This window comes from Engystomops pustulosus, chromosome 8 (genome assembly GCF_040894005.1).
Source record: "Engystomops pustulosus chromosome 8, aEngPut4.maternal, whole genome shotgun sequence".
Lineage (NCBI taxonomy): Eukaryota > Metazoa > Chordata > Amphibia > Anura > Leptodactylidae > Engystomops > Engystomops pustulosus.
The window spans coordinates 76,308,181-76,333,961 of record NC_092418.1 but is presented as its reverse complement, the minus strand read 5'-3'; the positions used below and the strand labels follow the sequence as shown (position 1 = coordinate 76,333,961).

Here is a 25,781-nt window from a genome sequence, read left to right as displayed (position 1 = left end):
TTACCTTTGAAGCACTTTTTTCATTATTTTTTTTTTCTTCTCCGAAGTGAATAGTGTAGGGTTTGCCCACTGGTTCTCCTAGGGGACATGTTTCGAAGTGTGAGCACGGAGGAGACCTATTCGATCAGAGATTATACCAACTGTCGTACTGAGGGAGTGGTATATATGCTCACATGCCCGTGCCCACTCAACTATGTTGGTAAAACCCATCGTCCGGTAAAAACTAGGATCCAGGAACATATGGGCGACATTAGAAACCATCGAGAGACCACAGTAGCTAAACATTTTGCGGGGAAACATTGCAGTGACCCTAAGTGTTTGCGCTTTCAGGTCATTGAAAAAGTTAGACCACCAAAACGTGGAGGAAATTGGGACCGCCTCATCTGTCAAAAAGAGACTAGGTGGATCTACACTCTGAGAACGATGGAGCCAGAGGGTCTCAATGAAAATCTCTCTTTCACCAGTTTTCTATAATATAATGCATTTGCCATCTGTTGCTCAGGACCTGTGCCCAGAACTAAGGTGCCTAATTCACACACATGTGTTTTCTATCTGGCACTATTAGCTCTACTATCAAACTACCAGTATGATCCTTTGCATACTGGTCATCCATATTCACCTTCTCTCCATTTATTTTATTTTAAGCTCTGCGGTTCACCTCCTTTGTTTTCCTCTCTCTTCATATACCTCCTGCATACTTACCTTGGTCTCTCACGTTTCCATAGATGTATAAGGTCCTGTATCCTGCTACCTTTTACTCTTTCCTCTGTTTTTGTGTCTGCCCTGGCGCTTCACTTTATTCATGCCGTGATCAGCAGCTTTGTATCTGTCCATATTTATTTCATCACTGTCCACAGGGGGCAGATCTGCAGGCATATTATCCCGCTCGGGGTGCTAAGTGATGAGCATCCTTTGATGTCCCTGGCTTATTGCACTTCTCCACTTCCCTGTGTCAGACACATATCAGGGAGTGGCTGTCTCTCATTGTTTACCTTCCGCCCGCACATTCTCCAATGGCTGTGCTCTGCGTCTGAATAGGGGCGGTCCGAAGGCGTCCCGATGACGCGCAGTCACATGACCGGAGGCATGTGACAGCCTCCGGTCTTCCATTGGATATACCATCTATGATGCGGTAGGGGGCAGGCCTAATGCGGAGGAGTATGTTTTCTCGGGCCGCTCCTATTGGCCGACGGCCACCCTGTGACGACACAGGTCGGTGGGGCGTTAGCTTTATATACCCAGCTTTCCCCGCGGGCGTCTGCCGCTGCCATCAATGCGGGGATACGCTGTATCAGTGTTCTTAGAGACCAGACACAATATAAATCGTCTTGTCTAGTCAATTATTAACTATAGGCATCATGATCCCTGATGAATGTGTCCAGGAAACGCGTTGGATCTAAAAAATCTATAGGAGAGCTAGTGGGGGATAGATAGTTATCGATGGCTGCTTAGTACAGTCCATATGCTAAACACTACAATGGACGGACAATAGTGACAGCATACTCTATCCTGACATCCCAGTAATACACAGCCTCCTAAGCACATCTACTGATCCCAGTCCTCTGTCAGAGCTTATCTTTCTGCTGTCTGGGGTCACAATATCTTTTTTACTTACACTTGGTGTAGGGTCCACACTGTGGGTAGCACAGTTTTTGTATCTTCCATATGTTTTTGGAAATTTTAATAGTTTATTAAAGGTTAAGTTTTAACCAGCTTATACTCCCTTTACTTCTTCTCAGTGAATAGGGTATAATAGTAAACTATTATAGTAAACTTGACTCTATGTAAGAAGATAAGACTGTCCAGCCACTGTAAAGAGATTAGTCATCATAAAGGTTATCAGTGTTCCTTATCTGTCAGCTTTGAGTACTGATAGGAAACTGATATATACACAATGCTAAAATCAGAAAAAAGGCAAAAGGGAAAAATAGGACAAAGAAACATTTTTGTCCTATAAAGTATATTATAAACTTTCATCTTCACTACTCATCCTCACTATTCATTTATGCAATTTGGATTGAAAGTTTAGTTACTTTTTGACAGTTCACGTCACTTTGGTACCAGGAATATCACAGTAGGTAAAATAGTAGATCACCTATGTAATACATTTCCAATTATGTATACATTGACAAGTTACTGTGCATTGCCTCTGTATTGTGCAATGCTATACACAGATTGTTTGCCTTGCCCCTGATAAAAGACGTTAAATGTTTCTAGCTGGTGACATATAATTGACTATGCAGTGAACTACAATAATCCATCATTAGAATATCTTGCAGGTCTCACATAGCTGAATGTCATTATTTAGACATTGCTAAACTTGCAGTGGCTGATTCCAAGTGTCTATTGAAGCCAAGCGGAGGTGATAATTCCACTGTGATCTTAGGAGATAACCTTAACTGAACATATTGTCATCTCAAGAAGTCAAGCAATGATCTATGTCTAAAGTCACCAGAGACATTAAAACACAAAATCTGGGCCTAAATTTCGGGTCTTTATATTATTCCCTAAAGTCAAAAATCTGGAAGAAAAAGATCAAGCATTTAAACATCACCAATCCTTTCCTTCTTTTTTGGGAGTAAAATCACTACATGTTCTCCTGCTTTCTATTTAGGACTCATACATAAATGGCACACAAGTGCAGATGCTTTCTACTTCACCCACTTTTTTTTATCAAATTGACTTGATAAAAAGTTACAATTTGATCTGCACACCCACCAAGCTAAAAACGTTTTACAGTACCCTCCCATGACCAAAATGTCAAAAATTCAACGTGCAGCACATGGTGGCATTGGTCGTAAAGTTATTATTTATTATTAATTCATGTTCCAATGTCAATCCTAAATTTTTGTCTTATTGTCACAGGTACCAAAAAATAATTTGGCTAGCTTACTAACTATACCTGTTTTTCGACTTACATACATATGCAACTTATGGACAAACCTAAAGAACGTAACCTGGTAACTGCCAGTAAATGATTCCCATGAAAATGTGTTATATTTTGTGTGATCTAAAAGAACAAATAAAGGTTTTTTTTTTCTCATAAATAACTTAAATCACTTACACAAGCATACAAAATAAAAATGTGATCATTGGAGTCCAAACACAAAGCACAGAAATAGTCAGTAATCTGGATCCTACATAATCGAGGAACCAATGTGAAGCCATTAAAGACACTTTATGTGAATTTCTAAATTCTGGATAGTGATATCACTGCACAAGACTTCAGTATTAATTGCAAACCTATCAAGTCTCCAATATGCATTACACAGTCTAGGCCAAAATTAGACTGTGCCCTTGTCCTACAGTCATTCATCTATGGCACTATTATAGTCTCCACCAGACTGGCTATGTTTGATGTTAACATCTCAACACATTGTATTTGGGGATCTAGCCAAAAAAGTTTCAGGTTATGTCTACTGGCTTTACCTAAAGGTCAAAAGGTTTTAGGGTAGAGTTTCCTTCAGGCTTCCTAAGTGGACGTCTACATACAGTAAAAATGTTTCCAGTGTTCACTGATAACTATAAACATGTTTAGTGAACAGTCCTGGAAATCTCCAAATGCTTTTTATTACTGTCACTACGTACATGTACATAACATATATAATGGAGTTATGCATTAGCTGCAGAATGATCAGGGCCTGTGGTTCCCAAATATTTGCCCAACTCAAAGATTATTTGTGACTTGTAGGCACTGATATTGTAAAGGAATAGGTGAAACATCTGAAGGATGGAAAATATAAGGCAATTGCCTTATCATTGCCAAGCTGGTAGTTCAAGATATTACCATTGGCTAAAAGAGAAAAGGAACAATCTGTGGACGCCTGGATGGATTGGCTTTTAATGATCTAAGATGATATCACCATACATAATGCCAGCTGTCAGCTAGAATAATGTAATATTTGCAAAAAGGTCAGAGGGCCTCCCTATAGCCCATATAAAACTTCACGTTTATTATTCATATTTAGATTACAGTGTAAGAATCAAGACAAAGGTGAATAAAAATCTACAGTCGAAGAGATGGGTAAGTATTAGTTACAAATGGCTTGTCTTATCGGGGTATCAAGGTAAATGTATTCCAATTAGATCAGAAGCATAATAAAGGTGAATAATACATCATGTGTTCACATACATTAATTGTTACACCACCAAAGTACTTTGTTCAGTCATATGGTTCATATTGTCTAACATCAGCTGTTATGTCTTCAAATAAGATCCATTTATAAAGCTGACACAATATTTTACTTTATTGAGATGTCCTGGGTCGCAGGCACACCCGTGTGCCTTCCTGTGCCCTCTCATGCCAGCAGCAGGTCCACTTATCTCGCCACGCTCCAGAGACTATCTCTTCACTCCAGTGCACACTTCCCCACCTCCTAGGCCGTCTGAGATATAAAGGGCCGGGGCACCGCTAATTGGCGCTGGCCATCTGGCAATTTATAAATGGCCAAACTCTTCCCCCATGCCCCGCATGATCTTTGTGCCTCGTGCCTGAGAGAAAGCTCTGACCCTATGCCTTGTGGTTGTCTGCTGAATTCCCGTTGTGACCCTAGTTCTGTTCCCGACTTTGATGCTGTGCTGCCTGACCTGACCTTCTGCTATGTCCCCGGCTCTAATCCCGTGCATCCTGTCCTGACCTCCTGCCTGTCCGCGACAGCAATTCTGCTCTATGACTCTGTACTCTGCCTCAGCCACCACTGCAGACAAAGTCACCACGCCACAACATATCCACCTGCTTTGCGGCTGGCTCTGGTGAAAACCGGGTACCACTTAGACTCCGCTTCCAGGTGTCGGTGTACGACATTGTCTGCGGTTATACAGAGGGTCCACCTACTACTGGGTGGATTTTTACGGTATGGGGATGACAAAGAGATCCTTTATATAATGGGAAAAAGAAATAACAGAGGATATTTTTAGTGTTTGGAGGACATAAGGTGGGCTCTTAACAGCATGCCAGCTTTATACAGGATGAAGTCCATAATGGGTGGCCTTCATACACCATGGGAATCACAATCAGATGGGAAGATTAGGGCCCTTTGTCCCAATAACAAATCATTTACTACAATAATGCCGCCCAAATGTGTAAGGCATAAAATAAACATAATTCACTTACCAGCCCACACATGTCCTCATCACTTTGACAGAGGTGATGATGCATTTATGTCTTGAACTGAAGAAGCGAGATAGGATTCTTTCCCCTGCTGTACTACACTGCCTGGGGGCCACCTAACTGTGCAAAAAATAAATTTTTTTATGCATTACACATACAGCTATATATATATATATATATATATATATATATATATATATATATATATATACTGATTATTATGTAGGGATGAGCAAAGACAATGGGGTTCACATTGTCCTGAAAGGGTTAAATGCAGCAAAGTTTTAAATTAATTTAAATGGATTTTTTTAAATGCCGGTGGGGATGAGCCTTTATGCAGAGCCTGCAATATTTGGCACAGACCCAAACATTGTGGTTAGGGTATGCTCAACCCTAATGTTTACTAATGAGAGATTGTTGTTGGCAGGACAAGTTGTATTTGAAGCTGGCACTGTTTGTAGCTTTTATTGCTTTTCATGGGTGTCCTGCATGAAAAAAACAAGAATCATTTAAAGAGTTTTTGTTATATTCCCTACCAAATAAAACTTCTTCCTTTGCCTGAATCACCATATACTGAGACCCAGAACTTTTTACTTTTCATTGCTGGAGCTGTGTGAGGGCTTGTTTTTTTTTGGACACTGAACAGTAATTTTTGGGTCACTTTGTAGTGCTTTTTTATGTGAGAGGGTAGAAGTTGACTGCAAATCACCAATCCGGGCCTTAAGTATTTTCTTTTTACTGTTTCCGCTGTGTAAGATAAATAAAACAATTTTATTGGGTCAGATTTTTACTGACACAGCAATACCAATTATGTTTATTTTTCAATGGCAAGTGATTTTTGAATATTAAGCGAAAAGGGCATTTTTGAATTTTTAAATAATGATTTTATAAAGTGTTCATGCAAATAAACATTTTTTGGAGTTGAGCCAGTGCCTACTGTCGTGGATACTCCAATCCAGTGGTCAGCGCCCCTATCTTTTAGAATGTGTTTTTTATGCAATTTTAGGCTGCTGACTGCCATTACATCTCCAGTCACATTTCTGTACAGTTCCCCTTATGAGCAAAATGTAGTAGGTTATCAGCAAAAGTGCCCCAGGCACACAAGCACTCCGCTCAGTATAATGTGGCTGTTATTTTTCTGGCCAAACAAAGACGCCGTAACAGTTTTGAAACGCATAGCCTCAACAAGATCTTAAAGGAAATCTACCATCAATATCCAGCATGATAAACCAGGGACACTTACGCATAGATCCATCCGACGGATTCGGACAACGCACGGGATTTAACAAAGCAATTTGTGTTGCAAGACATGGACTTACATGCACTGGGAAGAAGAAGGTGAACTCCGGCGGACCTCAGTGGGGGAAGCGACAGATGCAGGAAATTGGGTGCACGAGCTACAGGAATCGCGCCGGACTTCATCTTCGTCGGACCGACCAGATCAGGGATCGCGACAGGACTGGGTAAGTAAATTTGCCCCACTATCTCCGTTTTCCTGAAACATAGGAACACAAATTTAGATTCATATAAAAGAGGAGACTCTCCTCTTTCATAAAAATCAAGAAGAAGTGATGTTCTAGGTATCACAAAGCCAAAGACATAGCCCTCTGAAATGTACCCACCTTCTAAATTCTTAGCCATCCGGCTGCAGGAAGAAAATACTACATACAGGAGCTGCTGCACCTAACAGATAATGTAAATATCCACTTTATATGTTAATAAATTTTGATGAGGGATAAAATGAACTAATGTTCATATTTTTAATCCCTCTTGTCAAGGCTCGGGGTTAGTGAGCCCCCTCTACTACCGTGGACAATGACATCTGGAAGCCGACACCTGGAACCGGAATCTAAGTGGCACCTGGTCTTCAACAGAGCCCGCCGCAAAGCAGGTTGGTACCACTTGGTACGGCATGGTACCACCAGGTCGTTCCACAGGCGTGACATCTCCGCTATAGCAGCCAAGGTCGAGGTACAAAATCAGCAGGCAAACTTGCGGTCAGGGACAGGCAGGAGGCCAAGACAGACGACATAGGTTTAGGGTCAGAGACGGAGCACAACGGGTGGTCAATACACGGGAATAACTCAAAGGAAACAGCACTGTGTGCAGGGAGAGGCAGGTTTAAGTAGATTTCTGGGAAATGTAATTTGAAGGGCCAGCGCAGCGTTCATTGGCGCTAGCCCTTCAAATTACCTGAAGTCGGACCGCGCACACCCTAGGAGATAGGGACGCGCATGCACGGGCTGCAGACCGGAATCAGGAGCAGGGAGAGGTGAGTGGCGCAGGCGCCGCGCCAGCGAGCACAGAGTGGCACGGGTGAGCCTGCGACCCACGATATAGGTTGCAGGGGCACCCGTGACACCTCTCCTATCCAGATCAATCTAAGAACACACTTGCTCTCTGATTACCTTTTATTTCATGATGAACATTCACCTTCGCCTAATGTGGCTAGATATTAACACTGCGACCCAGAACGTGTCCATAGACTTATATGTAAAACCAAAAAGACACACAAGTTCCAAAATATTTCACACCATCCTCCATTATTATGGTGTTCTCACTCAAATTCTTATGAACCGCGGAGGGTTCTGTTATTGTGCAGCTAATACAATGGCGCACATTGTAAAAGTGACTTTTGGGGGACCACTTTTAGTTTTGCCCAGGGCCTCACTTTTCTAAAACTGGCCCTGCCTTTAAATAAATCTGACGGCAAATAGTAAATTATCCCTACTTTTATTTGTTATTTAGGGATAAATCCATACTTAGGGATATATCAGTCTCATTCTTCCAGACTCCATTCCAGTGACCGTCTCATTCCAGTGACTTCGGTCTTGGGCACTCTCATTTCAGTGACCGTCTGTCTGTCTCTGGCACTCTCATTCCAGTGACTGTCTCAGGCACTCTCATTCCAGTGACTGTCGGTCTTGGGCACGCTCATTTCAGTGACTTTCTCGGGTACTCTCATTCCTGTGACTGTCTCTGGCATTCTCATTCCAGTGACTGTCAGTCTCAGGCACTCTCATTCCAGTGACTGTCGGTCTTGGGCACTCTCATTCCAGTGACTGTTGGTCTTGGGCACTCTCATTCCAGTGACTGTCGGTTTCAGGCACTCTCATTCCAATGACTGTCTGTCTCAGGTAATCTCATTTCAGTGACTTTCTCAAGTACTCTCATTCCAATGACTGTGTTGGGCACTCTTATTCCAGTGACTGTCTCTCTCAGGCACTCTCATTCCAGTGACTGTCTGTCTTGGGCACGATCATTCCAGTGACTGTAGGTCTCGGGCACTCTCATTCCAGTGACTGTTGGTCTTGGGCACTCTCATTGCAGTGACTGTCGGTCTCGGGCACTCTCATTCTAGTGACTGTCAGTCTCGGCACTCTCATTCCAGTGACTGTCGGTCTCGGCACTCTCATTCCAGTGGCTGTCGGTCTTGGGCACTCTCATTCCAGTGGCTGTCGGTCTCGGGCACTCTCATTCCAGTGGCTGTCGGTCTTGGGCACTCTCATTCCAGTGGCTGTCGGTTTCAGGCACTCTCATTCCAATGACTGTCTGTCTCAGGCAATCTCATTTCAGTGACTTTCTCAGGTACTCTCATTCCAGTGACTGTCGGTCTTGGGCACGATCATTCGAGTGACTGTAGGTCTCGGGCACTCTCATTCCAGTGACTGTTGTTCTTGGGCACTCTCATTCCAGTGACTGTCGGTCTCGGCACTCTCATTCCAGTGACTGTCGGTCTCGGGCACTCTCATTCCAGTGACTGTCGGTCTCCGGCACTCTCATTCGAGTGACTGTAGGTCTCGGGCACTCTCATTCCAGTGACTGTCGGTCTCGGGCACTCTCATTCTAGTGACTGTCAGTCTCGGCACTCTCATTCCAGTGACTGTCGGTCTCGGGCACTCTCATTCCAGTGGCTGTCGGTCTTGGGCACTCTCATTCCAGTGACTGTCGGTCTCGGGCACTCTCATTCTAGTGGCTGTCGGTCTTGGGCACTCTCATTCCATTGACTGTCGGTCTCGGGCACTCTCATTCCAGTGGCTGACGGTCTTGGGCACTCTCATTCCAGTGACACTTTGTGTATGGAGAGATTTACCAGAAGTGTCAGAGAGCAAAACTGATCTAGTTGGCGATGGCAACCAATCAGAGCTCAAGTTTCATTTTTGCACAGCTGTTTATAAAATTACAGCTGATCTCTGATTGGTTTCCATGGGGAACTAGAACAGTTTTACCTCAGACACTTCTGATAAATCTCCCTATCTCTTACCTAACACATAAGTGTCTTATACTCAATGACAGCAGCAGCAGACAATGGCTCCTGTATATTGTGATAAATGGATTTTGGAAAGTGTGGGAAAATTTCAGCTCAAAACTTAGAGAGTACAGAGAGTACAGAGAGCGACTCTGTATATATTAGATTTCTTCTTACTCCTCCTTCCAATCTTCATAAATTTCTATGGATATATGTAATATATTCGGATTTCGGAGAGAGTGAAGAGTATAAGAGGAAGGGGATAAGGGGTGAAAGGAGAAAAAACCTATTATTTTCACATTTGCAATATGCACTTTTACTTATAATGCATTCAAAATCTGGGGAAAACTTAGAAGTACGCCTTTTATAGTGGATAGCAGAAGGCTGAATGAACTGAAACAACTTTGACTGCTAGGGCTGCTCTGTGCCCATTAATCCATCTTGTGCTCATCACCTAAAATGAATGCTCTTGGTTGATGTGAAATATGCAATGGATTTCTCCCCTCTGCATTGAAAGGAATACAACCCATGATGGTGCAGTTTTAATATTTCTGCGCAGAAGATCTGGGTAAGAAGACGTCTTGCAGAGGGAGGGTTGCAAATCCCAGACCCTGTTACACACTAAGGCCTCAAGCCTACCACCAAGTGCTAAATAGGGCCACGTCCTGGGCCTCCTTAGGGGAGGGGTGAGCGGGAGTCTGGACACAAATAGGACCTGTCCTATATTTTTCTCATTGCTCCATGATTGGGTGTAATAGAAGTCAATGGTAACCATGATCTGGCTGCAATAGGTGGGGCCAGATCACATCTTGAAAAACGGGCGCATGAATGTGGTCTTATAAGTAACTCACTCTATCATAACCATGCTTCTTGGCCTGTGGTGATGTGGTCATATAACTAAACCTGGTCAGACCTTTCAATAACAACAGTGAACCCCCTGGACCAACATGGATGATGACCAACCCCTGGGACCGAAATCTAAGTGGCACCCGGTCTTCAACCTGCTTTGCAGCAGGCTCTGGTGGTCTTGCACTGGTGTTGTACCACCAGGTTGTTCCACAGGTGCGACTTGTCCACGGTGGCAACCAAGATCGAGGTACAGGAACGGCAGGCAATCTCATGGTCGGGGACAGGCAGGAGGTCAAGACAGGCGGCAATGGTTCAGGGTCAAAGATGAAACAGGAGGTCAGGGCTGGCAAAAGAGGAGTGTAATCAGGAACAGGTCCGAGGTCACAACGGGAGGTCAATACACGGAAATTACTCGCAGGGAACAGATTTCTGTTAGGCATTGAACACAAAGATCTGTCAGGGGGTACAGGGAGAGGCAGATTTAAATAGATTTCTGGGAAATGGACAGCGCCAATTAACGGTGTGCTAGCCCTATAAATTTCCTGAAGCCGGCGCGCACCCTAGGAGGCGGGGTTGCGCGCACATGCCACGGTTGGGAAGCAGGAACGGGGAGAGGAGAGCAGTTCGAGCGCCGCGCTAACAAACACGGTGGGGCACAGGTGAGCCCGCAACCTTACATATGGGTCGCAGGAGCACCCGTGACCCCCGTGACAACTTGCACACATATTGTCGGAAAAACTTATTAAGGTACATTTCATAAGGTATTTTTGTCCATTAAATTGCATAATTTTCAGAAAAAAAGTGCAAAGAAATTTCAAATTGCATCAAACTTTTGGGCAGCCACAGAGCTTTAGTTTGAGTGTGGATCTTCTGTATGCCACAAAGCTAGAACAATGTATGAACATTTATTTCAGGTTTTGATATTGATTGGTCAGTTAAAGGGGTCTGCCATTTAGTACAATCCCTTTTTCATATCTTTAAAATTATTATTATTATCCACCAGACTTTTTTCCATCCAACTCCACTTCATTTTAACTCCACTTCATTTTAACACGAGATTTATCATATAAACCAGGCCTGGGCATTGTACAGCCTGTGGGCCACATCCGGATGTCTAACTGTCTCTTAGTGGCCCAACCTTAGCTCAGCGAAAGATTTGAGCTCCCCTACCCATCGTTAAATATTAATGCAATTAGGTCTTCCATATTTTCATTGAATTTTTTTACAGTATACAGGTATTGGGCAGAATGGAGTCAAGTATATTAGTCTGGCCCTCTAAAACTATTCTAATTTTCTCATGTGGCCCCATGGGAAAATGAATTGCCCACCCCTGATATAGACAGATTATTTGCTACTTTCCAAAAAGTAGCAAACCCACTCCAGTCCCTCAGTGGTACAGGAAAAACGTAGGAAGTGGTTGTGACAAAGTTGAAACTTTGGTGTGACATTTTAACTTAAAAGTTTCATATCCACTGTAGATTTTAACACCAAATGTGTCACATTTATCTAGCTGTCTAAGCCACTATGATAAATCTGGGGGAAAGACATTAAGAGGGCTCATAAGTCACTGTTAAAAACTGGACTGGACTAAAACTGGACTCCCTAATGATAAAACTTCCCCAATGACTTAATAAAATTGATGATGTAAATAATCATTTGACATTGAGGTTTTCTTACCCAGACTACCCCTTTAAATTGTGTACTGGTCAATTAAATTTAATAGCTTGAACAGCCTTTACATCCAAGGGCAGCTGAACTTACTGGGATGGAAGACTTCCCAGCCAATGGGTAATACCTTTTATAAATAGCACACACCACGGTCTATATGTGTTTGTAATACCCAGTAGAGTGTCATTTACAATGAGCACTATAGACCTACCGTAGCAAATCACAGTAAATGTACATTGCACTCCACTCCAGTTTGTGGACAGGCAACTATATATAACACTGTGCAATAAAAGGGTTAAAGGGGAGTAAAAAAGTGCCCTGAAACAAGATGTTGGCATAAAGATGCCAAAGGTGTTTTCTAAATATAAAGCCTTTCGCAGCACGGATTTACAAGGACATGAATTATGACTGGGATTGCTGTGCACATATCACTTCTAAACAGCTGGACCCCACAGCTCTATTTAAGAGTGAGATTTTGTCCTAAAGTCACCAGAAAATCTCAGAGGAAGGAACTGGGACTCTTTGTAAACCTGTGTTCATCTGCAGGGAAGAGATGGTCTGGCAGTGTGGGTTTGGCAGACTTCAGGGCATTTGTCTTTGATAATAAGGCTAAGACAGAACTTACGAGGAACAGCTCCATTATAATATGATATTAGAAGTGTGAGATGTTCTAGAGGACATTACTATAGATAATAGTGAAAAATACTAAGGGGCTATTGAAATGTGACTAGTGACATGACACATTCATCTCCTCTGCTTTAGGTTTAGATGCTAGCGATACATCTGCAGAAATTAGGATTTCTTAAATGTTGTCTTTTCTCATGCATATGTTATAAATACATTTAAAAATCATGCAAATGTACATATATAGATATCTGGATCTAGAAACGTAGATGTATGCTCTACAGACACTGGAAACCTATCTGGGCACAGAAGTTTGGCATCCTGCACATGGTAATGTAGGCACTTCTTGTAAGAGGTATAAAATAATGGTTTCCGTGTCTCGCGTCGTTTTTTTCATGGCTTGTATTGTGAATTCTGCGCCATCTCTGTGTCAAAGGATGTTAGTTCTCCTTCAAAATGTAATTAATATACAAAAGCAGGAGGATGGGGACATGTGCGTACAGTACATTCTCTCTGAAACAGGAGGAGGTGACAAGGACGACTTGCCATATACGTCTGCTTTTATTTTTAAACCTTGGGCTGCACACTGCTTGATCAACACTTTTCTGCAAATGAAAGGAAGAGAATTGGGGGAGGGCAGATACCACTATGTGAAAAGGGGGGTGGTGGGAAGAGTTAATGGAAGGGGGGGCATAGACATTTCTGCACCCCATTCCTTTGAACACTACATTCCATCTTGAAATCGCATCCTCAGGGAGACCTTGGAATTTATGGGAAGGAGGGGGAAGAGCTTGTGTCATTTACTGCATAGGAACAACGTAAAATTCCAACAAGAAATTGAGGGCAAAATGTCCCCACCTGTAACTAGATGTCAACAAGAGCTTTCCAGGCAGCTTATTCATGTGTGTTTGTCCTTTACACTTATCCTAAAAATCCAGGCAGGCTGAAAAAAAAATAGAAGTCCCGTGGCTTGATGTAGCCCTGACCCCCTTATATTCCATTTATAGTCTTAGTCCTTATGACATCCTCCTTGCCTGGGGAACTGTCCAATCCAGCAGCATGCCTGGAGATTGTGTTAGGTACTAAGCGAAATATAAATATGCCCTAATAGTGAAAAACACACTGGGTCCCACTTCTAGGCTCTGGGCTGAGGATCGTCCTGATCTTACCTTCTCCCTCAAGACAGAGCTTGGGCTGGTTTCTTTTTGGATCCTTAACTACCTCCCCTGTTTAAACTAAAGCACAATGGCACCTAAGAAGGATGTGAAGAAACCTGCTGCCGCTGCCCCAGCACCAGCTCCAGCCCCTGCCCCAGAACCAGCTAAACCCAAAGAACCAGCATTTGACCTGTCCAGTGTCAAGGTAAAAGGGCTGCAATGGGATGTGATGTGTTGTGGTCACTGGAAACTGAGGGAGATAGGGAGAAGCTCTGACTTTTACTCCTTAGAAAGGTCTCATTCTGAGGACACTTTGAAGACTAGATCCCACGTGCCAAAGTGTTCTTCTGGGTGTTTTGGGGTCTTTTATGAACATATTTTTGAAATTGTGGATATTATGTACTTTAGGACATGAATATTACTTGTAACTTTTGCTATATTTTGTATAGAAAAGTTTTTTTTTCTATAAAGCCTGTTTTAAAACCAAGACACGTGGAAGATACTCTAAATCTAAGTTATAGAGAAATGATATTGTATACATTCTTATACATTTATTTTACTTACCACTTAGTAACATAATAGCCATATGCATAGAGTGTAGTGACCTAGTAGCCATATACTTGCTGGACTACACTTATCCAACAAGATCTATTAACTACTTAAGATAACGCCTGGAATCAAGGTCAATTAAGAATACATGTGATATTTCCAGTGACTACACACAACCCATGTCTCTACAGTGTTTGCTGTCAATGAATGTGGTATGAAGTGTGATGTGTCCTCACAAAGATTGCTCCTTGGAATAGTAGTAGGAAAGACAGGTGTCAAGCTAGTTACACTGTCTCTCCACTGTCTCTCCGCCTTCCTGGCATCTCATTGGTTTATAAATGAGGATCCTCGGGGGGATAACCTAATATGGAGAATAAAGGCATGGCTTCCATATAATCCAAAGTAACGCTCCATTTGCCTGTTAATCCACTAGACCTGAAGTCTATCTGATGCTCCTTTATTGAGCAATTAAATGCAATCTTTTATATGGAAGAAGCCATTTCAGGATAAGAAGTGTTTTCTATTGGGATCTAACCATAAAAAATATTTGATTTCACAAATATCTAAGCTCAGTCCCCTCAGCTTTACTTTATATGCTATGAAAATAGGTTTCATTGCTTTTATGTTGACTGATAATAATAAGTTTAAGGTTAGCCACTTGTGATGATTTCACTATTGTCACTATTATTCTTTTCTATTTACTTTATCATTTTTCATATCTGTCATTCTTATAATGATTTAGAAGACATAAGACAGTGTCATGAAGGGGCAATATTTATGAGACACATTTCTGCAGTGATTTTTTTCTGTTACGTCTTTGTTCAATGTTCATATTGCAACATGTATCCCTAATATAATATTATTAATAAGTAGTGGATTTAAAGTCAGTCTACTTACATGAGCAATTACATTTACAATGAGAAAAGTTGCAAAAATTACATTTTTACATCAATAATTTACTTGTTTCATCATTTCTACTTTTCAATAATTATTATTTTGTAATAATTTTCAATAATTTATTGAATTACAACTTTTAAATGATAAATCTGTTATTGAGCTAATTGTTTGGTGGTTGAATAAGGTAGATGTCACTTAGCTCAGGACTAAATTGTTAATATAGTTAATCTATTTGCTTCAGAGACTTTTAGAGTGCTGTTTAGAGTACTTGCCTCTTTAAGTGCTTAGCTATAATGGCAGGTTTGATGAGAATTGCCTTGTTAATTAGACATCTTCCAGGAAAAATGGGACAATATGTTTCTCCTGATTGCAAAGGTTATGTGCTCAGTGATACATTAAAATACTTAAGGAGCTAATAAACCATCAACGTCTATATCTATTGTCACTAAGCAGCTGTTACTACAGAATTGCATTGCCAAGACTAGTAATGCAGCCGTCCAATGACAACTGCAGGCAATGATCGCCATCTACTGGCCAAGTCCCTGCACTGCATGGTGTAATATGCAAATTAGCTCTCCCCATTTTATACCTATGCAGAGAGTCTTCTCCAAAGGGAAGAGACACTCACAGAAGCCTATATATATTTTAAGGGATTGCAGAGGGTGTGGTCGCAACCGGGCCCAAGAGGTTTAGGGGGCCTGTAAAATGGCACTTTCTTTTAAGGGGAAGATAAGTAATATAATTCATACATTATAATTGTGGGCCTGGCACTGACTTTGCACTGGGGTGCATTTGTGGGAGCTCACTTTTCCTAGAGGACACCTAATACATGGAAAATAATGCACCCTTTGTCCCATTGATCTTAAATCTCTATACACCAGCATAATTATATATATATCACATTCATGATTTCACAATTCTGTTAAAAACTGAAGCATAGTATCTATCAATAATAATAATAATAATAATAATAATAATAATTAATAATTCCTTTATTTATATAGCACCAGCATACCCCGCAGCGCTACACAGAGCTATATCTAGCTATATATCATCTACAATCTATTACAACAATAGAATTATTTTATACCCATAAATTCCCATAAATTTACACCTATAAATGTTATTTTTCCATGTTTTTCTGCATGTATATTATACAGCATGGCGTTACTATTACAGATTTTTTTATTGGACCCAGTGTGTTCTTGTGTGATGTCTTTAAATGTGGTCACTTGCCAAACCAATATGCGATGATGGGAGTCTGCAAGTCCGGATAGAAAGGATTTACGCAAAGTAAGCATTTATTGGTGATAATGCATTGACAGAATGTGACAAGATGACTGACATTTTTATATATGCAGGGAAATTATCTGCACTGTTAATAGGATTGTCTATCTAAATACATAGAAGAGATGTCATAACACAAATTAAAGGTGTGAAAACTTTTCAACAAGGCGCCTGCTGTGATGTATTGTCACATCTAGTCAATTATGTCCAACAGAATTAGAATGGGGAAATCACAATTAACTGCAGTTTACTTTTATGGATACTTTCTAAGATTAAGGGCACTAGCGCCCCCTAGTGGAGTGGTTGGTATTTCATCTCTATTTATAGCTGGGCTCTACGTGCACTTAGTCTGCCTCAGTGAGCTATTTCCATTTTGGAAATGTGATGATGTGACTTTAAAGTGTATTCCTTACAAACAGGTTCTACTCTTCTGTTATATGAATTTTTAAGTTTTATACATAGTAATGAAAAACAGAAAAAACTGTGAGATAGCCTGTAACATCCAATGAAATATTACTGGCTTTCATTGACACAGATGATAGAATATTGTATAATGCAACCTATACCTAAACAGAACAATGTAAGGCCCTAATCTCTGCTGTCCAAACCCTGTATTCCTTAATCCAGATTATAAATATAATATAAACAATTCAAATCTTAGTGTATGTCAAGAGTAATAAAAGATCACTTTCCTATACTTAGTAAAATGAGACCTTATGGGTATATTAAGATGTATATATATATATGATAACATAATGGGGCTTATTTACTAAGGGTCCCACGGCCACATTTTCGTAGTCTTTCCGGACTTTTAGGGGATCACGCCAGGGTTTGTGTCGTACACAATCGTATTGTGCCGTAATCGCACCGGATTTCAGGTGACACAAATTGGGGGGCAGGCCGTCGGACGATCCGATGGATTCGGACTAAGCGCTGGATTTAACATTTAAATTTGTGTCGCAAGCCAAACACTTACATGCACCGGGAAGGTGGACCTGAACGGGGAAGCGACACATGCAAGATATCAGGCACAGTGCATCATTGTCGGAGAATCCAGTTCGGGGATCACAACTCGGAGAGGTAAGTAAATGTGCCCCAATGCCTACTATAGATATGCAAGATTTGCCATAATTACACTAATAGGTGGCGCTGCCCATACTGCCATGTGGTTGCTTACATCATGTTATCTCATGTTATTAAAAAAAAAGTTTTAAGAGCTAGGTAGTACATAATTCAGTATTATAGCATATTTGCTGCCTCAGAAAACCGCAATACAAGAGAAAACTTTTCCCCTATAAAGCTACAGATTTATTTTCTTGAAGTTTATAAAACATATCCCCTAGTCACAGAATAGAAGATAGGGATAACAACATTGGAGTAGAGAGGTGGTTGTGCTTAAAGGGGTTTTCCACGAGGGTGAAAAACATGGCAGTTTTCTTCCAAAAACAGCGCCACACCTGACCATGGGTAGTGTGTGGTATTGCAACTAAGTTTCAATACCTGCACAAACCATGGTCAGGTGTGGCGCTGTTTTTGAAAGAAAGCAGCCATGTTTTTCAACCTCGGGAGAACCCCTTTAAAAACTGCCCCTCCATTCAGTACAATAGGATTGTTTCAAAGTCCCAAAGAGATAAATTGAACAGTCCAATAGGGATGAACTGAGTCACTTGGGACCCCTGTTCCCATAACTAATGGGTATCTTAGCTGTCAAATTCCACCAGTCTATTATAGTATCTGTTAAAGTCATGGTAGAGTCCTTTAAGACTATATTCACACATCAGGTTAGCTTCTATGATGAAAGTCATGTTCCTTTTATCTAAAGGGGGCAGTTGTTTGAATGTGAGCTAAGCCTGCAGTTACTTTTCCTAGCCACTTTACAATATACATATATATGTACACATATCTATATATATACATGTATGTATCTATCTATCTATCTAAGAAAAAAATGAGACTGCACTCCAAGGTAAAATGTGAAAAAACAGATGGGAGCTTTAATAGCCCAAGTCAACTTGAAAAAGGATCCTGAACAGGGTCTGAAACGTTGCACTTGGGCTAATAAAGCTCCCATCCGTTTTTTCACATTTTACCTTGGAGTGCAGTCTCATTTTTTTCTTGGATATATTCGTCTGGTGTGTCAAAACCAGGATATTGGGGTTTGCACCCACAAAGTTACTGGGCAATCTTGGTGCTGCTGGACTTTTCAAATGTTGTCTATCTATCTATCTATCTATCTATGTGCTTCGTGCAGTGTTTTACTGGCCTGGAGCAGCTTATTGGGCCGCAATCATAATAAATTGTACTTGGTCAGTATTTTGCATTAATATTAGTAATAGTAAATCAGAACCAGCAGTGGGCTCAAAACATCAGAAGAGATACAAATTCTCCATTTATATGTTCATAATTCACTTCTGTTTTATTTTACCTCTTCTAATAAATGAGCATGAAAGTGACCAAAGGATCCATTCACATCTGCTATAACTTTTCTGTTCCATCATAGAAAACTGAACATGGCCAAATCTGTCCATGCACCTTACTGACTTATGACGGGATCTATTGGGTTTCATCATAGTGTTTGTCATTCTCCTAAATAAAACCACATGGAATGTACAAATACAACACGAGAAAGAAAGCTACATTCACATTGGTTAGAGGTCTAATATTTGCATTTGTAGGCCATAGTCATGAATGGGTAAAAAACCTAGACAGGGGAAAACTTATCAGTAATACTTTTTTTCCTCTGTAGTTTTTCTCTAGTTTTTGCTACACATACTGATGCTAAATACTGTGTAAAAGTGTGTGAAAGTGCATCCTAAACAGAGAAATTGACTTAGATCATAAAGAGCTCATTACTAGCAATAAATAATCCACATTGAGATTTTTACCTTTATATGATGAAGGCCGGTTATATTTCTAGCAATCTACCCATTCAATGGACAATACTGAATCATTTAGGATACAATTTAATTTTAAGGGAGGTGGAAATGTTTCTGTAGGATGAAGGATAGGCTCTGTACATGGAAAAGTATTTAGGAATTACAAATAGATTTTCTTTCCGATTATCACTGACACATTCCAACAATTACCCAGCAAATCCTTTAATGCCAGAGGCTTTAGAAACCCAAATTTGTACCTGTTACTACCACTTGATGGCGCTAACCACTAAGAAAAGTTTCTTGGGGGGGGGGGGGGGTGTAGTGGATGAAGAAGGAAAGTTTAATTTGCCATAAAACCATGAAGTTTTAAATTATATTTGCAAGGATTTATATTTTAGTTCATATTTTCGTCATGTCCTACTCATATAAAATAGAATAGAAATAAAAATCAAAATGATGCTAAAAATTAGAAAAAATATGGATATATATATATATATATATACAAATATATATGCAGTAAAAAAATAATGACCCCTCATTATTGTCATGATTTCGTTGATGACATGTATGATACCAGTAGCCGCTCTCATTGTAGCCTTAATTCTGACCCGCAGGCTGATACTCTTCACAATTATGTCATTTTCTGCTTTTTCTAGCTCTAAAATTGTACATTTGTCACCAGGGGCTCTGTGGTTCCCATAAGAAGGGGAGCAGACAGCCAGTGCTGTGTAATTTTAGACATGGCCCTTTATTTGCACAGTTGTAAGTTTTGTAGGAATGGTTATTCCTGAAAAACTCACAGAGCCCAAAATTGTCCCTGGAAATCTCCACCTTCTTGCTGAAAAAAAACTGCTGACAACTTTTGAACTCCTTAAAGCATGTCAAACCCACTTCTTACTAAAAATAGCTCTCCAAATTGGTGGTACTGGAAGGAGATCCCTCCTTTCCCTTTGCCCTAAGAAAGCCAAAAACTCATCAAGAGGAGGGGTTAGCTTCCCCTCTGACATCTGAGATGGGCAGTCATGTCACTGCCCCCGGATAAATAAGAGGAGCTCGGCCAGGGCAGAAGGACCACACGCTCAAGCCCTCCTCAGGACAACGTCTCCGCTCCCTGCTCGTCTCCCAGTCCCAGGCTCAACATGGTGGGTGTCATAGTTTATTTGTGCTATGCAGAGTAGATGAATTGGAAGACTTTACCTAAGACCTTATGCCTTAGGATGACTATACAGTGCTTAACTTTTATAATACTTACAATACAAGGAAAAATAGCTTGCAATAAAACATAGCTTCCATTACTACTTATGTTCTAAAATATGATTATTGATATCAATCAGCCAAAGGCATAATAAATGCACAGTGCTCACCCAAATAATACATTAATTTATATACATTTTGGGGGGTTACCCTTCTTTATTACTATCCATATTGTTTATATCAAACTTGGTTAGTGTAAAGCAAAGGATTCTGGGATTAAGAAAGCAACATGTCTTCATAGGGTTGAATCCTTAGTTTAGACTCTATGATAGTCTTAGGTATTCAATAGTGAATCATAACTCTAACTCAATACATATATTTAGATTTCTGTCAATGCATTTGCCACCATTACTAGTGTTTGGCTTTTTTCTCCTTTCCTTGCAGTCTTTCTCCGCAGATGAGGTTGCTGGTAAGTGATAGCCGGAGGTGAAGCAATGCCTTTCCATCGGTGACAATTATTATGGTCATTTAATAATAAGTTATAGATAAAACCGCTCTTTGAACCAAAACAAATGGCAACAAGTCGCACCCAGGCATCTCCTTCATTGCCGGCCTTGTTTGGTTTCCAGCTTACTGTATGTCCTGTGTGCATGGACTTATCTTCTGGACTTCAGGAAGCTGTGAAGCTCAAATCTATACAGGCCTTTAACTGTGGTGTTTCGACTGATTTTCTTTTAACAGATTGAATTCTCTCAAGATCAGCAGGATGGTAAGTTGAGAAGCAAATCCTAAAAACTGCTTTTATAGCTACTAGGTTTCTATGTATTCAATAAAAGGCTTCATGTGCAAATCTGGTATAAATCAATACAAAATATAACCAATAGTGCAATATTTTATATTTTATTTTGTACTAGATTTGCATTAAAGCTGTTTTATTAGCCACTTATCATGTATCCTCTGCTTTGTTACTGAAGAATCTGCATCCTCTTATACAAACAGTTTGCAGGTTCTTTGGTACAAATGTGGGATACACAAATATGACATCAGTGCTACACTTGAAATAATGTAGAAAAAATAAATTTATTTGTATTAATGCATAGATTAGTTCTTAAAAGATACAGATATTGATAGCATGAGACTGATCCTAGTTTGGGCACTTCTTCTGAACTGGCTGAGTATACCATAGAGAGTTAGTGACCTGACCGCGTGAGTCATAGAGGGTATTCTGGGGTACCTTTGTGTTGCCAGGGCATACCCATTACCTTTAAAAGTTAATACCCCCTATAAATCAGTTATCACAGCTCTAATAAAGTTCACTCTTTATTCCATGGAGCTGCAGCTAGCACTTAGTAAAATGAAACACATGGAGTACTTAGAAGTCCCACCTCACCATTTTTGGGGGAATGCCAGCCTTTTCTGCTGTATTAGACAAAGTTATACTTATGCATGCTCACAGAGAGGTTCTGCAGAAGCTAAGGCTTGTAGTTTCCCATGTAATGTCCAGGGTAAAAACATTAATCATCCTACAATGTCCATGTATATAGAAGTCATATGTATATAACAGTCCATACTTATTCTGTAAAACTACTGTATGTAACTTGAACTGCTTCTGTTGGGCTTAACAACACTCCATGAGAATTCTCTGATACACATTTCATTAATTAGTTGGAACCTTTATGAACAAAGGGGAATGCCACCCTGTAGATAGATGACACCAAATTGCCGCAATATTTAGATTGCTGTAGGTGCCAGCTCTTGGGTGAGCAGGCTGTACTTGTGAAAGCAAATGCTGACACTCCCAAACTCTTTGGTGACAGGTGCCAATGTTAAGCATGTTAATTGCTAGCTGCTCTGGCACTTAAAGGGTTAGGGGGGGTCTGTGCATCTCCTAGGTTAGTACTAGGAGTAGGATATCCCATTACAACAGCTCTGACCCTTCGCTAACATTAGCAGCTTTTTACAGTCTCCCTGTAAAACCATCTCTGACTTGATTTGGAAGCCGCTCTGTGTTACTGAAAATAAACCAGTTTCAAATGTCCCAGGCTGAAAAGTAGCTGAACGAGCACAAAATCCATCTCCACTGCTACAAGTGACCATTCCAGCCTTACTGTATTCCTGCACACTGTACAGTCAGTAGAGAATGCTGCATATATAGATGCAGTAGCTGGGATTTTGACTTTTTATATTTTCTTTGAGACCCAAGATACATAAGTTTACTCACAGATTTATTATAGAAAACCACTAGCAACTCATCACGTTATAATGGAGCAGCATGTAAAATGTGATACATAAGTGTGATGCCATTACACACTATGTTCTGCTACATCACAGGGATAGAAAGTTGCTAAACTTCCTAAATATGTTCTTATTTACTCACATGGAATGACAAAGAAAATAAAATCTCAACTATATTTTTCTTTCCCCACAGACTTCAAAGAAGCTTTCCTGCTCTTTGACAGGACAGGTGACAGCAAGATCACCTACAGCCAGGTCGCTGATGTCATGAGGGCTCTCGGCCAGAACCCCACAAATGCTGAGGTCAAGAAAGTCTTGGGCAACCCAACTCCTGAGGGTAAGTAGTTTTACTTTGCAAACATATTATATTGGCATAATAAGTCATATTTATCTATAAGTCATAGATAAATATAGCACAGTCTGCTAAAATGATAGAAGTTCTTCATTCTAGTTATCCACATACAGAATATTGGCCATTGTAGTATTTGAGTGTAATAACATTTCATATAATATTTCAAAAATATTAACTTTGAGATTTAGTTCTAACAAAAATGTAGTTTGCTGATTAGGATCATTTGTAGCAGTTACTAGTACAGGTTGATATAGTTAGATAAAATATCAGCATCCAGTCTTGGATCATCCAGAGAATACTTGGATTAATTGGCTTGGGAAGTACAAATACCTCTACCTGTATTATATGAATTATTTGGGGTAAATAAATTTTAGTAAGTAAACAATTAAAAAAAAAAATACATCCCCAGTAACAATATGTAAATCAAGTGTACATGTCCTGTGGATCCTGATCTTATATATCTTTACAGAGATGAACGCCAAGAAGGTTGAGTTCGAGCAGTTCCTCCCCATGCTGCAGGCTGTTGCCAACAACAAGGACCAGGGCAGCTTTGAAGACTTCGTTGAGGGTCTGCGTGTCTTTGACAAGGAGGGCAACGGCACAGTCATGGGTGCTGAGCTGCGTCACGTATTGGCCACACTGGGTAGGTTATTTATTGCCAAAATATTCCTCTCTCTTTTAAGAAGTGATCAATAGGAAATGGATATAGACAATCTGTTATCTCTGCCCATATAGGTGAGAAGATGAAGGAGGAGGAAGTAGAAGCTCTCCTGGCAGGACAGGAAGACTCCAACGGCTGCATCAACTATGAAGGTAAAAACTTTTTAGTTTTTTTTGCAATTCTAGTTGAAAATCATTGAGTCGATCTTTATGTTTGAATTTCTGGTGTAATTTTTATGAACTTTTTCTTTTCTTTTTCCATTTCCTAGCCTTCGTGAAGCACATCATGTCCGTCTAAATCTATCTCAAGTAAGTGATACTTTTAACTGAAACCCTTATGCTTTACCCAAGAGGCTACTAAGCCAAACGAAGAACACTTTTAAAAGTTTAATATTTGATATACTGTATTAGCTATTGCACATCTAGAGGGGAGAAGGTGCAGTCATAACCCAGACCCAAGGCCGCAGTGGTCTTTTCCTCATACAAAGAAGCTATTACTATCTATGAAACTATGTTATTGGAGCATTGTTAAATTTATGTTATATATCTTGAAAATCAACTTATATTTCCCATTTTTTCATCTCTTTTAGCTTACCTTGATTGTCTCAGGAGACCCGGAGGCATGGAATCCATACAAAGACCAGCAACTGGTCATTACCAACTTTATGGAAATGTACTGTACCAAACACTCATCAATATTTTTTATTTTCCACCATTGGGACATTTTTTTTTCCACAAATCCTGTTATTATTTAAAGGAAAGACCTCACAGGACGTATCACCCTGGCAAAGCTGGCGGAGATTTCAACCAAGCAGATATGTGTAACATGCCATGGAGTATTGTACATCAAAAGACATCTCAATAAAATACCCTTTGCTAAGATGGTGGCTACCAAGTCTCTATTAATTTATCTGCCCTAGGTTTTGGGCCAATATACCAAAGAACACTGCGTCATTCACTGCCAGAGCCCACACTAGCCTAAGGTGTAGTGGGTTCCTCTGATAGTAGAGTGGTTAATTTATTGTATTTCTGTATTCCATACTGTCTAAACAATAAAGTTTTATTGAAAGAAATATAAGATGCTTTACTTTTGGTGGGACTAGATGTCTCTATTTTAAGGGTTGTGTCTCACACAGACATTAAAAAAAAAGTGACTGCAGTTTTTGTACTAAAGCCAGAAGTGGAGCCAGTGAGGAGAAGTACAAGTCTTTCCTTGTACTCTTGTGTTTTCCATTCCTTGTGAATCAATGTCTGGCTTTTGCTCAAAGAGCTGCATAAAAAACTAGCATAAAAACGTATAATTTTTTTTCCGAAATGCTGTGTGCAATACCACCCGAAGTCTTAAAAAAATCCAATTTATTCAAGCAAAACTGAGACCAGTCCGATAGAAATTGTATCTGGAATTGCATAAACTAATTTGACTTAGTCCTTGGGATATGATACATACATTCTATACTTATCGTATACAATGTGAAGTTTACAGTTATTACTAAGTTATGGGGAATAGTATGTTAAAGGAAACCTACCATTTGTTTTTATGCATTATGATCCAAAAATACCTTGAGAATGCTGTAGCTACACTGATGCAGAAACATATCTTGTTTAATCCCATAAATTGAGTGGTTTTGCTGAAAAAAACAATTATAAAATTATCATAATGAGCTGTGGCTGTTTGGTGGTTCTCCTCTTACCCTAATTATGCTCTGCTTCAGAGAATAATGTAATCCCTGTGCTGCCCCTGACAGGCAGAAGTAATCAATCACTGCACCATCCCCCAGCTGCTGTGTATGAGTTATCCAGCCCAGGTTGATAAGTCCTGTCTGGATAGCTCAGGAAGCTCCGTGTAATGTTTTGCTCCGTGTTTATGCATGGCAGCCAGGTGCAGCCAGGTTACCCAAGGCCCTGAATTTTATAATTGTTTTTTAGCAAAACCCCTCAGGGATTAAACAAGATATGTTTCTGCATCAGTGTCACTACAGAATTCTCAAAATATGTTTGGTTCACAGTGCATAAAAACAAATGGTAGATTTCCTTTAAGTATAAGTTAGTTATCAGCATCAGTATTCTAAAAAAA

General features: G+C 40.2%; 1 protein-coding gene across 2 annotated transcripts; it reads left to right on the top strand.

Annotated features, from left to right (window-relative positions):
* Positions 1 to 13,598: 13,598 nt before the first annotated feature.
* MYL1 (myosin light chain 1) lies at positions 13,599 to 24,589 on the top strand. 2 transcript variants are annotated; one of them, XM_072121342.1, is made up of 7 exons: positions 13,599 to 13,862; positions 21,202 to 21,229; positions 22,889 to 23,032; positions 23,517 to 23,690; positions 23,783 to 23,860; positions 23,977 to 24,016; positions 24,298 to 24,589. In XM_072121342.1, the coding sequence occupies exons 1-6, from the start codon at positions 13,746 to 13,748 to the stop codon at positions 24,003 to 24,005; spliced, it is 570 nt and encodes a 189-aa protein (XP_071977443.1). In that variant the 5' UTR covers positions 13,599 to 13,745; the 3' UTR covers positions 24,006 to 24,016; positions 24,298 to 24,589. The 2 variants fall into 2 exon arrangements, with proteins under 2 accessions (XP_071977443.1, XP_071977444.1); XM_072121343.1 differs by lacking the exons at positions 13,599 to 13,862; positions 21,202 to 21,229 and adding exons at positions 20,284 to 20,408; positions 20,905 to 20,929.
* The last annotated feature ends 1,192 nt before the right edge of the window (positions 24,590 to 25,781 follow it).

What these genes read in the sequence shown, in the direction of transcription:
- MYL1 (XM_072121342.1), top strand. Translation starts at nt 13,746, where the DNA reads ATGGCACCTAAGAAGGATGTGAAGAAACCTGCTGCCGCTGCCCCAGCA. An exon ending in TTGACCTGTCCAGTGTCAAG is followed by an intron (nt 13,863 to 21,201) that starts GTAAAAGGGCTG and finishes TTCTTTTAACAG; the next exon opens with ATTGAATTCTCTCAAGATCA. An exon ending in TCACGTATTGGCCACACTGG is followed by an intron (nt 23,691 to 23,782) that starts GTAGGTTATTTA and finishes CTGCCCATATAG; the next exon opens with GTGAGAAGATGAAGGAGGAG.